This window comes from Mastacembelus armatus, chromosome 12, assembly GCF_900324485.2.
Source record: "Mastacembelus armatus chromosome 12, fMasArm1.2, whole genome shotgun sequence".
NCBI classification, from domain to species: Eukaryota; Metazoa; Chordata; class Actinopteri; order Synbranchiformes; family Mastacembelidae; genus Mastacembelus; species Mastacembelus armatus.
The window spans coordinates 7,624,268-7,641,661 of record NC_046644.1 but is presented as its reverse complement, the minus strand read 5'-3'; the positions used below and the strand labels follow the sequence as shown (position 1 = coordinate 7,641,661).

General features: G+C 40.2%; 1 protein-coding gene across 5 annotated transcripts in view; it reads right to left on the bottom strand.

Annotated features, from left to right (window-relative positions):
• The window catches only part of LOC113124736 (protein unc-13 homolog B), a 54,567-nt gene that overhangs the window by 23,728 nt on the left and 13,445 nt on the right, over nt 1-17,394 (bottom strand). For all 5 annotated transcript variants that reach the window (XR_004463186.1, XM_026297818.1, XM_026297820.1 and 2 more), the window contains exons 6-10: nt 16,921-16,994; nt 16,583-16,640; nt 14,622-14,835; nt 1,633-1,926; nt 1,424-1,514 (exon numbers count right to left, since the gene is read on the bottom strand). Coding sequence is in view for 4 of the 5 variants with exons in the window: in XM_026297818.1 (XP_026153603.1) it covers nt 1,424-1,514; nt 1,633-1,926; nt 14,622-14,835; nt 16,583-16,640; nt 16,921-16,994 (731 nt within the window). In the remaining variant the exon portion in view is untranslated. The remainder of the gene's footprint in view (nt 1-1,423; nt 1,515-1,632; nt 1,927-14,621; nt 14,836-16,582; nt 16,641-16,920; nt 16,995-17,394) is intronic.

Below are 17,394 nucleotides of genomic sequence, written 5' to 3'. Positions count from 1 at the left end.
TTAGCTTGACTTTTCATTAAAGAATAACATTTATTATTGGAATGTAGATCAACTGAGTGCTGAAACAAGCTGACGTTCAGTATTGCATGTGCAGTTACTAAGATGTATTCAATGGCCACAGACCGAACAAGTTTCATTTACAATATTAACATTACCAAGTATTACTGTAACTGTACAAACTAGACTAAGTGCATATAACAACAGATATATTTATTAGAATGTATTGTATCAACATGCAAAATGTAATCCTTACCTTATAGGAAAAATATAATCAAGAAAACCCTCTAGATATCATCTTGCAAGATTGAATAAATCCACACACATGATCAGTAACAACTCCCCTATCCTTCTTCAAAATGTATATGTAGATTTACTATAAAATGCCTTGTTTTGTCTCAATAAAACCAACAGATCTTCTTTAACTAGCAGAGATGCAGAAGTGCTAAATCCCTCATTTCTACCACTGGAATGGCAATGGTAAACCACGATCACACAGCAGTTTACCCTCGGTTAAGTAGCCAACACTACTTCCCTCCCACCCTCATGCATGCTTTCTCTGCTCTCTCTCCCTCTGTCCTCTGCCAATGTATTTCAGCACAAAGCTAATCTGAAGCTGTAAGACTGCCAGCTCTCGGTCTCATTCACTCTTTTTTTCTTATATGTCCTATAATGAATGCCACTTCCAGAGCTTTCATCTTGCTATCCATCCACTACTCATGTCATCAGTCAGCCATCATTTGCAGTGCATGCTCTTCCACAACCAGTTCATGCAAACCAATAATTATAATGGAGGCAAGGGTTAGCTGAGCTGATCCATTACTGCTGCGCCCTCAAAAGGCTTAAGCATGATAATGAACCCCAGTTGGGACAGAGATTTGGGTGTTTTCACAGACTGGACAAACTGTCCAGAAACAGTATTTGAGAGTGGATCAATATGAGGAAAAAAGACAGATATGGTGCAAAAGAGAAAGATTATGACTACCTAGGTGCAATTAAAATATCATGTTGGCAGGATATGGACAGCATGCATGAGTGGGGAAAACCAAATCAATACACTCACTCTTAACCTGAAAGTGTTTGTTGTTGATGTGTGTTTTTAGCAAAACACTGAATCCCCAGGAGGTTGTTGCTGCCCAGATATCTATCTGTGTAATTCACAGTCCACAGGAGTTAATGTTTGTAACCACAAAAGTGCAGAGGAGCATAGATTTAGTTGCAAATATTAAGTATCAAAGAAAGTGCAATTACAAAACGGTTATAAAAAGTTTGATGCATTTTCTTAAACAATCAGAGAGGTTCAGCTCAACCACTTTGAATGATCTGTTTATAAATGTATGTGTATGCAATTCTTTGGGTATCTGTTGTGGAGCAAGGAAGAAGAGGGACAGAAAATCCTGGTGTAGGATGTATGGACAGTGCTTACCTCCCGGAGCTGAACCCTGATTTTGTTGATGACCTTCAACCAACGAACTCTGGCTGGCGAAAAGGGTAATGGTGGCCCATCATCATGAAACCTAGTTTACAAGGTTTTAGTGTAAAGCAGCAGAACAACCTGGAGACAGTCTCACAGTTCTCACTAATCTTTATTATAGCAAATACAAAAGTGAAATGAATTCTGAACAGAAATAGTACCTTTGGCGATAAGAGGACCCCCTCTCTGTTAGAATGTCACGTTTCAGGCCTCGTTCTACTTCTGAGGACAGCCTATGTATGTCCTTCTCACTGACCGTAGAGTGTCCAATGGTAGGAAGATGTCCGTTTGCATGTGGCTGCCCATTAGTTGAAGGGTGAAAGCCAGTGCTGTGGTAGGAGTGGAAGGACTCCTCCAGCTCTGACACTCCAGTGCTCTCCTGACCAGTCTCACTAAGTTGGGAGCTGGTCTGGCTTAGATTTCCTGATGACCCAAAGCGACTACTTTCCACCGGACTACAATGGTGAGAAAGGAGTGAGGAAAACATTTACTGTAAGAATACTTTTGTTTTGAAATCAGAACTGCAGGGAAAATAAATATTTATATGTATCATATATTTTTGTATTTTTCTTCTAGTGTGACAAGTGTGGATTATTATATAAAACTAATTTTAACCTCTCATGTTAGAAACAGTATCAACAACTTTCATATTGTTGAAAAGATAAATACGATCAACAGGTTTTTTGGATAGTAATAAACCCTGCCTATCTAACAAGAATTGTGTACTAACTATTTAGCAAAAGTCCACTTAAATATTCTCTCCAGGGGTTTGACACATCATGCCAAAAAGTACCCAACTTCGCAGTTTGGCTGCTGCATGTTGGAAAATAATAAGAACATTAAAAATGTGTCAATATGTTGGCATGTACATTATACAATGCATTTGCTTAGAGTATGCTCAATTTTGTGGTGTGAAGAATAAAATGCCCTATAAGTGCTAGTCCTTATAAAAAGACACACAGAATTGTATCTGCATATTATTATTGTCAATACTTTTCTATTCACAAGACAGAACACACATAAATGGTGTATGATGGTTAGTGTCTCATAAAGGCAGGGATTAAAGTACAGCCTGATGTGAACAATAAAATATGCAGATCTATGATCTGTGGTTTTCTTTTTTTACCTTTTGTAAAGTGCCATACATAACTCATTTCATTATTAGGATCAAGGTGCAAATATTTGGTCAAATAGCAATTGTTTTAAATATGTTCTTTGTCAAAGAAAATAATTTTCACCATATATAAAACAATACACAACACAAATCAGAATTCCAGTTTCAAAATTTACATCAATTACTGTTTATATTTGATACATAAATGCACGCCTTCACCAAATGCAAAGGAAAATAAATGTATCAAACAACCACCACCACATTTGCATTAGCTCAAATTTTAATCTTACTCATTTGAAAGGGCAGAACTACAATGACTACAGTCAAAATGGACATCCTTTAAGTATAGAAGGTCAGGTATCCACTCTCTTAAAAAATGATCATTATTTTTTGTGAATTGTCCATCATTGCATATTGTAAATATGGAAATTTTGTTTTGGAATTCTGTTATGAAATGGTGTGCAAATGATCTAGATGTTAGCCAGAAGGCATACCTATGAAACAATACAGACACACACACATAAACCATAAATATTGAACTATTCTAGTGAGGATGGATCGCAGAGCTGGACAGAGAATGCATTTTGTTTTGTTTTTTTTTTTTGAAAATGTCAATGCATCATGAACAGTGAGGGGAAACACATGTTTTTATGCTTTTACTAGCCTTTTTGCATTCAACAGATCCATCTTGGACTGGTTGTCCAGCTGCACTTCAGAGGCAGAACCTGCAGAGGGGTATGTATCTACAAGCATTTCCTTTTCCTTTGGGCTCAGGGATGCTGAAGGATCTACTTCAGGAGTGGAGATGCAAATCTGAAGGTTTGCTATATCATCTGTAGAACCTACCAATTTAGGTTTTGGGGTATCATCAGGTGGTGCAACTTTTGGTACAGTAGGTGTTACAACACATGTTGCCACATGTTTAGTTTTGGGTTGAGATGTTACAACTGGGACAGACTGTGGTTTGGATGGCTCTGCCTGCCAGGGAAAACTTAACTTTGATCCAAATAATGAGGTCGTGGGTTGCTCTTGCTTTCCAGCAGCAGTTTTGTTGTCTTGAAACAGGCCTTCAGAAAGGGTTTTTAATCCTGAAAACAAACCACTGCCTGCATCTGTTTGAGGTACTGATGGTACTGTTGGTGAAAATAAGGATCCAAGAGACTTTCCTGCATCACTTTGTGCCGATATAAACCCAAACACAGACTTGGCTTGTGGTGACTCTACATTATTGGGCAACTGATTAACTGGAGGAGCTATATGAGTATTTGCATCTTGATGATCAGGTGGTATTGATTTGTCACTTTCTTTACTCTCAGGGTCTCCTTTAATTATCATAGGGTCCTCATGTATCACCTCTTCTTCAGCAGCTGACTTTTCTTTTACAGTGTCATCTTCCTGCTGTGTAAGGTCACATGCAATGCTTATTGAAGTACTAGTAACAGCAGCTGTTTCTGCACAAGCTGCCTCAGATAGCATAACTCCATTGCTTGTTACACTGCACAATTTAATGTGATCAATATCTGATTTGGTTGAGTCTACGATTTCATTTGTATTAGTGGCAGTGCCAGATGGAGCTATTTTTGATGGCACACTTTCATTCTTTATCTGTGGCTTTGGAGTAGTTCCAGGTGTTGATTTGGGCTCAGCTGACATTGGTTCAGATGTCTTCGGTGTTTGTCCCATAACCCCAAATAATGATCCACCTAAACCACCAAGTACTGATGTTCCAGTCTGTGATCCTGCAGTCTGAGCAGTGACTCCTCCAAACATTCCTCCAAGTAAAGAGCCACCAGGCTGTGCTGTTGCTGCAGATCCTCCAAACATCCCACCTAGTATCGATCCAGCAGTCTGGGGACCTGCAGACTTGGCAGTGGATCCTCCTCCAAATATTCCACCTAATATCGAGCCTCCACTGGGGGAAGCAGTGGTTTGAGGACCAGACTGAGGAGCTGACCCTTTAAATAAACCTCCTAATAATGACCCCCCGGTTTGGGGAGTTACTGTCGGGGTGCTGGACCCCAAAATATCTCCCAATAGTGATGCTCCAGTCTGACCAGCAGCTGCTTGTGGTGTAGAGATTTTCTGCTGTTGCTGAGGGCTTTCAGTAAGAGATGATGCTGACTTAAAAAGTGAAGACATAAAGCCTGTAACTGTTTCTGCTGATGAGTCACCAACAGATTTCTCTGACTGTGGAGAGTTCTGTTGTCCCTGGACCACAGGACTTGAATGAGTGGGTTGTGTTTCCTCTTTGACTTTGGGTGACATTGTATCTTGACTTGAATGACCACCCAAAAGCTCTGGCTGTTTAACTGCCGCACAGATTTCAGATTGTTTAGTTTGAACATTATCAGCTAATGCAGTTGGCTTGCAATTAACTTCTTCCCTTACATCGCCATCTGTTTTTGACAAGCCTGTCTGAAGACCCTGAACTGTACTGTCAAGTTGCTGAGGTGTTTCTGTCTGCTCTTTGCTTTTAGTATCAGTATTAAAAACAGAAGGATCAGGAACAGTTGCAGCAGTTTTATTGTCATCAGTGGGTTTCTGTAAAATAGTTACACCTGAGGTAGTTTTGGTAAGAGCTGTAGTTGTCTTGTCATCATTAGATGCTGGTGTACCTGTGGGTGTTGTAGGTGGACCAGATCCTCCAAACATAGAAAGTAAACTTTTACCAGGCATCTCATTAGGAGCAGTTGCTCCAGGGAAAATGCCACCCAGAAATGATGCACCAGTCTGTACAGTAGCTCTTTGAGAAGATGACCCACCCAAAATACTTCCCAGTATAGAGCTACTATTTTGAGGCGTTGAGGTCTGGGTGGCAGTCCCTCCTAATATTCCACCAAAGGGCCGAGAAGTCTGAGGTTCTTGAGATGCTGATCCTCCAAAAATTCCACCTAAAATAGACCCTCCAGTATGAGATCCAGCAGCTTGGGGAGAAGAACTACCAAATAAGCTTCCTAGTAAGGATGTGCCTCCCTGAGGTACTGCTGCCTGAGGAGCAGAGTCTTCAGTCTTGTTTGGACTAACTTGAGGTACAGCCTGAGGTGCCGAACCTCCTATTAAACCACAGGGTAATGATCCATCTATTTGAGAAGTTGGTGTTTGCTGTGAAGGGCCTCCCAACACTGAGGAATCCTGGGGGCCTGATGATCCAGATGCAGACCCTGTAGATAAATGGCCTGACTGGCAAACACTAGGCTCAGTGCTGGTTCCAGAAATTAATCCTGGACCATCTGAAGTTTCACCTTGGGAGGATGGAGTCTGTGGGCCTGATCCACTGATCACAGACAAAAGGCCAGAAGGTGACTGTTTAGGGAGAGAACAATGTAGGGGAACATTTTCTGTACTTGTTTTGTTTTGCACAGTGACACATTTAGAATTTGTTTTCATGCATACACTATAACTGCTGTCTGAGAGTTCACTTGATATTTCACTAGAAGTTGCTGCTGCCAGGACATGGCTACTGGAAACAGATGACATCTGTGAAGAAGCATGTTGTACATGAGTAGCTGGTTGCTCTTTGGTAGCAGTAACAATATCAGATGATAAATTTGAAGTCTGTTGTGGAGATGAAATAGCATCATTAAAAACAGAGAGCATACTCTTCACAGGGTCTTTGGGAACTGCGGTCCCTGCTGTGGAATACATATTTGAACTTTTGCCAGCTTGTGGTGTTTGAGGAGTACTGGGACTACTAAACATGGAGAACAAAGGTTTTCTTGGACTTTCATTAGTATTTGACAAGCCCCCCAGTATTCCACCAAGTACAGAGGAAGCTGGCTGACCTTGTGCTTGAGGTGGTACTTGTGGTTTAGGTTGTTTGTGATGTTCTCCTTCTTGAGTTTGTGACTGAGTTACTCTTGACTGAGGTGAGCTTGTTGTTGGCTGAGATTGTGCAGGAGTGGGATTACTAAACATTGACAACAGTCCCTTCATGGGGCTTTCAGATGAACTTGATGACCCAGGCAGAATTCCCCCTAGAAGAGATCCTGTTTGGGCTTGAGACTGTTGGGTTTTGGGAGCACCAAACATGGAAAGGAATCCTGTAGATGCGGGGTCTTTTGGAAGAGCAGTTCCCTGATTTGGTGCCTCAGTAGCAGGCTTGGATTGAGGAGGTGGCTGAGGAGAACTTGATCCTCCAAACATTGATAATAAACTCTTACCAAGTGATTCCTGTTGAGGAGGTTGTGGAGCTGTACTTGGTGCATGTGCTTGAGGCAAGGGACCAGTTTTAGGGTCAGCATGCTGATGACTGGGCCCACTAAACACTGATAATATACTTTTACCAAGTGACTCTTCTTGTGGAGCTGTAGCTGTTGCAGGTTTTTGAGGTGTGGGTCCAGATTGTGAAGCTATTGTTGACCCTGCTAGCATTTCTCCAATTGAAAATCCAGACAGTCCAGTAGATGGTTTAGTTCCACCTTCCTGTTTCATCTGTTCTGTAGATGGCATAGTGGAAGAATTGGGAGAAAGTACTTGAGATACAATTTTGTTTGGGGACTGGCTCTGCATGGGCTGAGAGCTACCACTGTGGTCCATTGTTTGTTGTCTCTGTATACCTTTTGGTCTAGCTGCTGATGTCAGTGAACTCTCTGTAACACTAGTTTTCATTTGTGGTTTTTGTGGTGGAGGGGGTTCGGTATTAAAGAGGGTACTAATTGATCCAAACAGATTTGACACTCCTGTAGCCTCTGTAATTTTAGAAGTACTGCCTTGTAAAGTAGTGCTGCCAGTTCTGCTCTGCTGACTGGAAGATGTTTGAGACAATTTCTGGGCATCTGGCTTGGTTTCCTCCATTCCTACTGCAGATTTCAGAAAGCTCATAAAGCCTGCCTGTGGTTGTTCAGATGGTTTCTCCACTGGTATATCCAGTGACTTATCAACTGCAGAATGTACAAGTGGCACAGGTTTAGAAATCTGTTCTTTTGATCCTGATTGTACTGTGACATGGGGCTGTGTTGGTGTAGCTGCTTGTTGTACCATAGTAGTCTGACGTGAAAGTCTAGGTTTCAATGAAGTTGTATGTGATTGTGTTGTGGTGTGAGTCACTTCAGCAGTTGCTGGTATTACGGGCAAAATTCTTCCCTGTGTGGTAGCTGGCTTGTGCATCTGTTGTTTAACACTCTCCGGCTGAGTGGCAACTGGAGTTGATTCTTCTTTGATGATCTTTGATTTCAGACTTTGGAAACCTGATGAAAGAATGTTCATAGAATGTCTCTCAGGAGTTTGATCACAGGAGAGGTTACTAGATTTATCAAAATTCACCTGTGATGGTTTGCCTACAACAGAGGATATCATGGATGAAACCCTATTGACCTGACGATTAGGTTGTTCTGCTCCTGGAGACACTCTTTTCCTCCATTCTTCCTCTGATACATCATCTACATGTTTCACTGTAACACCAGTGGACAAACGCCGCCTTTGGCTAGGTTGGTAACAGCTGTAAAATAGATGCTCATTGGAATCTGCAGTTGGAGTCAAGTTCAGGGAAACTGCAACCTTTTGAGCAAGAAGTGTCTTCATTTGCTGGTTGTTCCAATAAGGGCCAGTACGGTCTTTATTATGACAAGAAAGGTCAATAACATCTTTGCACTGGTCTTCATAGACATAACTGGGCTCTCTTGGATCCATTCTGACTTTGTTTAATGTGTATGATGTGAAATCTATACTTTGTTGCCCTTGTGACAGAAACGAATTTTCAAACAGTTCAGAGAATTGCTCCAGATTTAAATTCATTATCTGATTACCTTTTCTATAGGCAGCAGACAAATCTAGTGGGGCATTGAGAAGCTGAGAATCACTGTGTTCTTGACCAGGTAGCCAAAGAAGCTCATCCTCATTATATAGTGGAATTTTAAAGCCACAGACTAAAACCATTTCATTGTGTAGCCAAGCACTGGGAAAAGTATCCAATTCCTGCGCATTTCCCCAAGCCTCGCCTTCAGGGGCACATGCATAGACATATTCACCTGCTGCATCTGTAAGCAGAGCATAGATATACTCATGATCTGTGTAAACAAAGTAGCCACAGTCACCATCATCTGCTGCCCACCACATTCCTTGCTCCATAAGTGCCAGCCACTGCTGATACCATTCAGTGTCTTCAAGGTACAGGGAGTCTTCCGTTTCAACATTACCATCTGAAGCACAATGTGAATTCATTGGTAGGTTCAAATTAAACTGACTCTTATGGATCATGCCATCAGTATGATAATTTTGTAGGACTGCATTATTTATTCCATATTGCCAGTTAGGTGAGTAAGACAAACTTGGTGCAGTCTCCTCATAATAGCCTTCATGAAACGAAACACCATTCAAGCTGTAAGTGCTACCATCGCTAAATAAGTACTCACACTTCGCATTGCTCTGTTTAGTAGTTAAGTTCAATGCACCCTCATCATTAGCTGAATATTCTGTCTTTCTTAGATCTTCATAACTGTTCCATAATTTCCTATTGAGGCATGAATTATCATATCTTTGTCCCTCAATGTGATATGGTCCAATTTGATCTGAGTGACAAACCGTATCTTGCCATGGTGCAGGGAGGTTCAATAACTGATTGATATTTGCAGTGCTACAGGGAAGAGTGGTACAGCTCTGGCTATATCTTTGGTCATTCTCTTGAACCCTCAGTGAATCATTCTGAAACTGCTGCCAGAGAGCACTTTCACGGATCCACTGGTTTTCTTCATAAAAGGGACTTTTCTCATATGGGGATAACTGGCCACAGTACAGACTTTGGCCTTCAGCTCCACACAAGGAGGGTGAGCTTCCTCCAACATATGGCTTCATGGTCATACCTGAAGAAGTTTTATGGCTTTGTAAAATGGAATGAATATTTCCTGTACTATATGCCATTGGGTGAACTGACTGAATTGAGCCAGAATAATACAAATGAGATAAATTATCTGTGCTAATTGAGGAGTATGCAGCTTGACTCTGAAGAGATCTTGCAAAAGTACTTGATGTTCTTAAGTCTAAACTCTCAATGTCTATTGAAACAGGTGCACTGATTAAAGCATGTCTGCTCTGTGCTGCATTAAATGAATCTGGAAGCATACTTGGACAGCTGTCCTTTCCTAAGTATGTGCTTGCATTTTTTAATATGTGTGAATTTATCGTTGTGGATTTATTTGAAGAGGTCTGTTGTTCTGTAATGTTAGCTGATGTTTCAACTTGTTTATGACTACATGGCTCTTCAGTTACATTTTTGCTAAACAGTCCAGCTAAAAACCTTTGCTGAGAAGTTTGTGGAACCCTTTTCTCCTTCTCCAGATGTTCTTGTGATAATTGCTGGGTTGCATCTGTGCATGACTGTGGTTGCAGTGAGGTCTTCATTGTGACTGTACAATTATTATCGTTCTGATTAAGTGTCTGGCATGTTGTGTCAATGTTTTCAGATGATTTTGTTAATTTGTTAAACAACCCTGAAAACACTCCAGATTGATTTACTGACTCCTTCTGTTGTTGTGGCTCATGGATAATTTCAGGCTGCTGTTGTTGAGCCTTATTTTCTAAGGAGGATTTGAACAATCCAGAAAGTAAACCACTTGACTGAGATGTTTTTTGTGTTGAGCCATTTTGTGATTGGTTTTTGTCAGAATTGTGGCTGAGCCTGCTTGAACTAATTCCATGCTGTTGTGCTAATGGGTGCTGCTGTGTGCTTATGTTGTCTGCTGAAGCAAATTTAAAAAGACCAGATAAAAGACCGCCTTGCTGGGATCTTGGTTGCTGGAGTGGTACAGTCTGTTGTCGTGTAAAACACCATGCACTGTTGTCCTCTCGAACCACTTGCTGACTCGATGCTCTATTCCTGAGATGAACCCCTCGATTTGGACCTTGACTATTTGGTGGGTTCAAAGTTTCTTGATCCTGATGAACACTGCGTTGTTCCTGCAGAACTGTTTGGCTCCCTGGAATATTCTCAGATGATGCAAGCTTAAATAGACTAGAAAACAGTCCCTTTTGCTGAGGACGTGTTTGCTGTGTGTCATCTGAAGTCTGCTGTTGACTGACAGAGTGATTTTCGGGGATGTTCCTCTGCTTTTCAGTTTCAGAATGCTGTACATTTTGTGGTCTCTTTTCAGCTGAAGAAAATTTCAATAGACCTGAGAGAACGCCTCCCATCTGTATAGCTGAAGAATTTTGTTGTGGTGGAGGGTTATATGGAAATTGTTGGGGATCAGTATTCCCAGGTTGTTGATTACTATGGGAAGCCTGCTGCTGTAAACTCCCAGAGAGGTCACTGGTAGAGCCAAATTTAAGAAGTCCTGACAGCAATCCTCCTTGTTTGGGTTGATTATGATCCAAATGCGAGATGTCCTCGGTCGAGCTACCTTTAAATAAGCCTGTCAAAAAACTTTGTGATTCAGGCTGAACAGGAGTGTGATGCTGCATTCCATGAGGGGTTGCTGTTGGTTTCTGATTCGATGTATTTTGAGCATGTGAGGCAGATGATAATTTGCTCTTTTGAGATTGCTGCTCACTGGTAAACAGCTGATTTGAAGCAGAAGGATATGTAGGGTTAAACAGGGTAGATAACCGTCCTTTCTCAGTGTTTTCCTGAGGTACAGCAGAATTTTGTGTAAAGGTAGTGGAGGTTTTTGAAGTTAATTCATGATATGACTGCACAGGATTCTGCATGTTTGTGCTGTAACTGACATCTTCACTAGATGCAAACTTTAAAAAACCAGAGATTATGCCTCCCTCTGCTTTGGGACAATGCTGAGTGGAAACATTTTCAGAGGACAAGAAAGGAGGTTTAGACTTACTATTTATTGACAGCCCTTCCACTGGTTTCTCTAGGTTGAGATCCTGAGTGGATCTAAACACTGGATAAACTGCCACAGGTGGTGCACCCTGAGGTGGAACAGGGACAGCAGTTGTGATTAACGAACTTAATGACTTCTTCAAAGGGCTAAAAAATCCAGTGCTTACTGATTGTGTTTGGTCAGTCAGCTTTGTTGGCTTCGGAACAGACACATTTTGTGCTTGGTACATCTTAAGATTTTCTCTCCCATTTTGATTTTGCCCCAGCTGTTTCACTTCCACTGAACTTCTTATGCTTTCTATGTTCCTACCATCTTCTGTCACCACTGACTGTTTAGCTTGATAAACACATTTCTCTTCCCATTGTACATGGCCTTGAGAACATGTAGACTCTGGTGCATGTTTGTATTCAGCTGAGCTCTCATTATCTCCTGATGAAAAAAGCTTTAAAGGATTTAATTTCCCTAAGACTGAGTTTCTTGAAGCACCTTGAGGTTTGGTCACAAACTCAGGTAAATGTTCTTTTGTACTTGTTTGAGTCTGAATTTTTTTTTCTTCAACACAACCGTTTGTTGTTGCATCACATGGTTGCTGAAAATGCAAAGAATTGAATGATTTTTCAGGAGAGGTTTCTACTGGAGATACAACAGCTACAGGAGCTGAGCTGTTTGATTTAGGAATTAAGGACAACAGTTTTGTTAGTCCAGATTTTGAGGGTTGTGCAGATGGCGGTTGTAGAGATGAAACAGGCTGTTTGGGGAGCCCTCCAACTCTGTCAGTGAGAGAACTAAATAATGAGCTCATGGCATTTTTCATTCCTGACATGCCCGGGTCAGAAGAAGTGTTTGGCTGGGTTTCTAATCTTAGGTCTTTTGACGAACTATTTTGGTCCTCTCCAAAAGAATCAGTTCTATTGCTACCCTGAGATGACAGCCTAGATTTGCTTGATTTAGGAAGGGAACCATACCTGCTAATTTCCTCCTCTTTTTCAGCAAGATATTCAGAAACTGTTTCAACTAGACACTGCAGCTCATCCATAGGGTCTACATATTCATCACTTGGTTCCTCTACAGGAGACAGCATTGCCTCCCGAGCCCGTCCTCCAATTTTAGCTTTCCCACACTTTTTCTCCCAAAGAACCTGAGAATTTTCCATGTGGCCCTTATAGGAGAATGAATATCTATCTATGTAATGTCTTGTATTCTCTGGAAAGTCTTCAAAGTCAGTATCCTCCTCTGTTTCGACAGAGTAGGGCAGATCCTCAGAATTCTCTAAATTAAAATCAAAGCGTGCCCTCAATCTCATGTCTTGTTCTTTTTTGTATGCCACATAACTCTCCAAAGTGCTGTCTAGCTCATTTTTAGTGCACATTCTTGTCTTGTAGAGAAGTCCATTTTTGTATGGCCTGAGGCATGATGTCATATGCTCCTCCTCTTCCAGCGCTTTTGTTACCTGCTCCATAGACAACTCCCCTCTCTTTTCACAGAGCAGTGCAGGGGGAAAAGCATCTTCCCTCAATTTGTCTGTCTCTGTACTGAGCAACCCTCCTGAGTCCCTTATCTTTTTCTTTCGCCGCCGATCAATGGTGTCATATCCTTCAGGATAGGTGGCAGGCAGAAAACCACTACGTTGAATATTTTGATGGATAGAGGTGCGTGATAGCTCAGGGTCAGGTCTTGTCATTCGAAGGATAACGGTATCTTCCTCATCATCTAAGAAGTCACTCAGCTGAGGCTTGCCCCGCCCTTTGTATTTGTTTTCCCAATCTTCAACCCCCATGCCAGAATCTACAGGTATAATTCTGACCCTTCCTTTCTGGTGTACTGAGCTAATTTAGGTTAAAGAACAGATTTAATAGGATGGGAAAGGAAGCAGGGACAGAAAAGAAGATGCAAACAAACAAGAAGGAAAATGCAAACAGAATACAAGTTAAGCAAAACAATAAATGGAGAAATTAAGACAAGAAACAGTTTCATGCAAATGTAAAGCCACAAATACGCTCTTTAACTTAGTAATAACTAAGCTGTAATACATTTTTACCAGAGATTATAGGCTACATACACATTTAGCAGTTTTCAGTGTTCTTGAAACATGACAACAGCTTTATTACACTGTCATCAAAAAGCTACACTACCATGAAAACAATACAGGAATTACCTAGCAATACACTGATATACAATTTATTGTGCACAGGTAATAAAACTATGTGAGTGTGTGTATGTGTGCGCTTGTGAATTGATATCTTAGTTTCCCACAGTAACAGCAACGCTAATCAGCACTTCAAATATCAGCCTAAACTACAAAGGACAATAAATAACCATGATATGGTGTGCATTAAAATGTTTTTCCATCACCAAAGACAGGCGTGTTTATGTCACTGATCAACTCCCTACATGCGTGAGAGAGGGATTTCTGAAGCATTATGGCTAAGCCAAATTCAGTCTTTCAAACTACCAGGAACTTTAACTGATACAACAGACCCACAAGACAAAGACATAAACATGAGCACCAACATGAACAATGAGATTTTCTTGGCTATAATGCAATTTTGGTTCTGATGCAGAATTATCTCAATCAACGCCCTATCAGTTCACACAGGCAGATTTGCAGCAATCTCACTGATACACATGTATTCCATGATAATCCATGAATGGACAAAAGTAGACTCCATGCACCATAAGACAATATGCCTTATGAACTAATTCTGACATCTAAACAGCCGTGTGTTGATTTTTATAACAGTAGTGTAACAAGAACTGTAATATTCAATAATAATATAATAATTAGAATAACAATCACCACACATGCCATTTCAACTATAGCCTGATTTCATCCAAAGCAAAGAAATAGTCTTGATATGTCTCCTGATGTGGACCACCACAGTATGAATTAAAAAACTAGAGATCTGAATCCACTCTAGCACTCTAGCACCAAAGATGCAAGCCAACTCCATCTCTAGAGTATATCCCCCTCTATGTCTACTGAAGCAGCTGAATGAACTATGGTATAAAGAAAAAGCAGCTCACACAAAAGACTACATTAGATTCTTGGTCAAACTGAGTTTTTTGCCACTGTAAATCACACCGTATGGCTAACTGACTGTTTGAGTTTGAGTAAAAAGGGGGTCAGAAATAAGCTCTAAAGTGAGATTCCAAAATCCTGGCTAAGTGTATGCAGCTAGGTGAGAAAGTCGGTGTTTCATCTTGAGTACTAGAGGGAGTGAAGGTGACTGAAGGAGTCAGTGTGTGTATCTGTGTGGTATCTGTCTACCTAGTTCCTCTCTGATCCCTGTAGTCCAGGTCAAAACTGTGAACAGAGTCTGTGCAGGAGTCTGGGTGGTGCTGCGGCCGAGGCCCAATTGGATACTGATGCATGGAGGAGTTGGGCTGTGCCGTTGTGTGGTAACGTGGAGGCAGACTGTTACTCGTTTCACTGCGGTAGTCACTATCCCGGTCATCTACAGCACTGTCCTGATCATCCAGAGCTGAAACAAGATGAGCTGAATAAATTATTGTTTCCTGAAACTTTCCTGAAATTGTTTCACGTAACAAGCAATTTAAAAAATCCTTATTATTACTCACAAGAAAGCAGATCGTACATACTAATTTAAATGTTACTTATCTAGAAAATACAGTTTGTTGATCAGCAGATACAAGGTTAACAGAGGGGTACAGTTGCCAAAGGTCATGGACTTTTAAAAGATTGTTATCAACTGCATTGTTCATACTGTATGTATTGTATGCATTTTACAAAACAATTATATCTTGTTTTTTAATAAGAAAAGATAATTAAATGCAGTTGTTGCCAGAGTGCTTCAGCATTACAAAATTTCATGCAAATTGACATTCAGTCTTGAGCATTGGCTAGAGAAGAACATGTTAAGAAATGACAATTCAAATAAATAAAATGTACATTAATATTAACAAAAGGCTGCATTCAAACAATTTTCACAAAAACAAAAACAGCCTTTATTGTCATTTGCATGTGGGAATTGCACACACCATGCAGGGCTCTGCTAAATGATGTACTGCAAAAAATTAATTAATTAAAAAAAAAATAAAATTGGAAGTTTAAGGTTTCTTGCTCACTGGACTCCAACTGGACTACTCAGATTCTATTTTGTTTTCCTGCCTATACATGAAAAAAAACACACCAACCAACATAGCCCCTAATGTTAGGCAAATGTCTGTGTGAACACAGTCTTACATATTACAAAAAATGGTAACTCTTAATGTGTCTCTTTCTAATAAATATGGTTGCTTATAAACAAGTGCATCAACATAAACCACTTCTTGAATGTGACCTTGACAGTTCCCAGAGTGACCCCAGAAAACGTCTGTGTGGAGGGGACTGCTGAGCTGGAGTTTATCTTTTCAAGCGATAAAGTGAGGACGTGAAAGATATACTGATTTTGCTGATATTTCTTAGAGTAAACTTGAAGGACAACAAAATGTCATAGTGACATATAGTGTCACTATATGATCAATCAGTTTAGTGATGCAACTACAATTTACAATTCAAACACAATTTCAAATTTCTTTTCTGTAAATAGATAATTATATTCAGTGTTGTGGATCCCAGTATTATTAGTGAATTCAAGCAAAATCTACAAAACGTGTGCTATTCCAAAGAGAGGGGATGAAAGAAAAAAGTTTTTGATATGAGTTTTTTTGGATAAAGTATACGTGTGTTATTACAATTATATGACATGAACACAAAGCACTGAAAAATGGCAGGAGAAGTAAACAAACAAGAAGAGGCCAAAGGGACTAAGGAAAATGAGAAAAACAAATGTGAAATAGTGAGAATAAAAGCATAGATTACATTGTAATAGGGGATACTGGGGCATTAGGACATGCAGGGATCACTGAGGATTTGTCGGGGGGATAATTTCATCAAAGTTTGTGTTACATACTCAGTGGGTCAGCCCATCCGAAATAGTTGCCTGGTGAAATGAGGTATAGGTTGTTCAAACACAAAACAAATATTTGTAGGGTAAGACTTAAACATAATGGGGGTTTATTGTTATGTTTTCAAAAATATGGGTAGACTGATAATGAAACACAGTCTTAAGTTTCCTCTCTGATTAAAATGATTCCACTATTACTGTATTAGGCACTAAATCAGGGACAAGAAAGTGAAGAAAAATATTGTTAAAGCCTGGTGGCTAGAGAAGGGTGGAGAGTTGGCTCCATCTAGAGATGGAGAATAATATGGGCAGGAACACTCACAGCACTGGGAAGCTGCAAATGGCAGTGGGCGACTTTGAACATCATCCTGAAGAGGATACTAAAGAAGAGAAGGAGAGAGAGAAAGAAGCAGGCATCATGCTATGTTTTTTTATGGTGTCATGTTATAAGTACTGCAGTAGTTTACCAGGACAACTCCACCAGCATTAACAACATCAAATATAGCAGTTCTGCATTTTTAGCACAAGAAGTAGTAAAGAGAAACCTACTGTATGTTATGTTTAGACATAACTTATAACTTAACATACAGATGCATTTTTTGGCTTCAGTTTTAGTAAAATTAGTGAAAGTAGTAAAATCTTGTTAAAATTGCACTTTACCTCATCATGGATTCTCATTGTATTGATTTGTTCCAGCTTGCCTGTCCAGTATTGTGCCTCATCATCTGGGATGTCTGGTACCAAAACATGAATAAAACAACAAACACAGATGTGAACGTGTGTTTAAAGAATACTTCCTGCTCTCTCTGACTTCAAGCAATATATTCCAGGAGTCAATCATAATACAATATATGCCTGTTTAATTTCTATGAGACTCTTAGTAGTGAGGAAATGAAAATAACTAGAAATTGCCAGAAACTTTTACAGGAGGAGGACGACAGGAACATTTTACACTGCGACAGAAATCCAATGTCCAAAGATGCTACAGTCTCGGCAGCATAGCAAACCAAATCTAGGATGAAATAAGTTAAAGTTTCTAAAGCAACATACCACATACATGTAATGATGTAGCCATAAATAGGACATGACTAATTTTCACTTAACCCAGTCTCTCCAACCAATATCTATTACCTG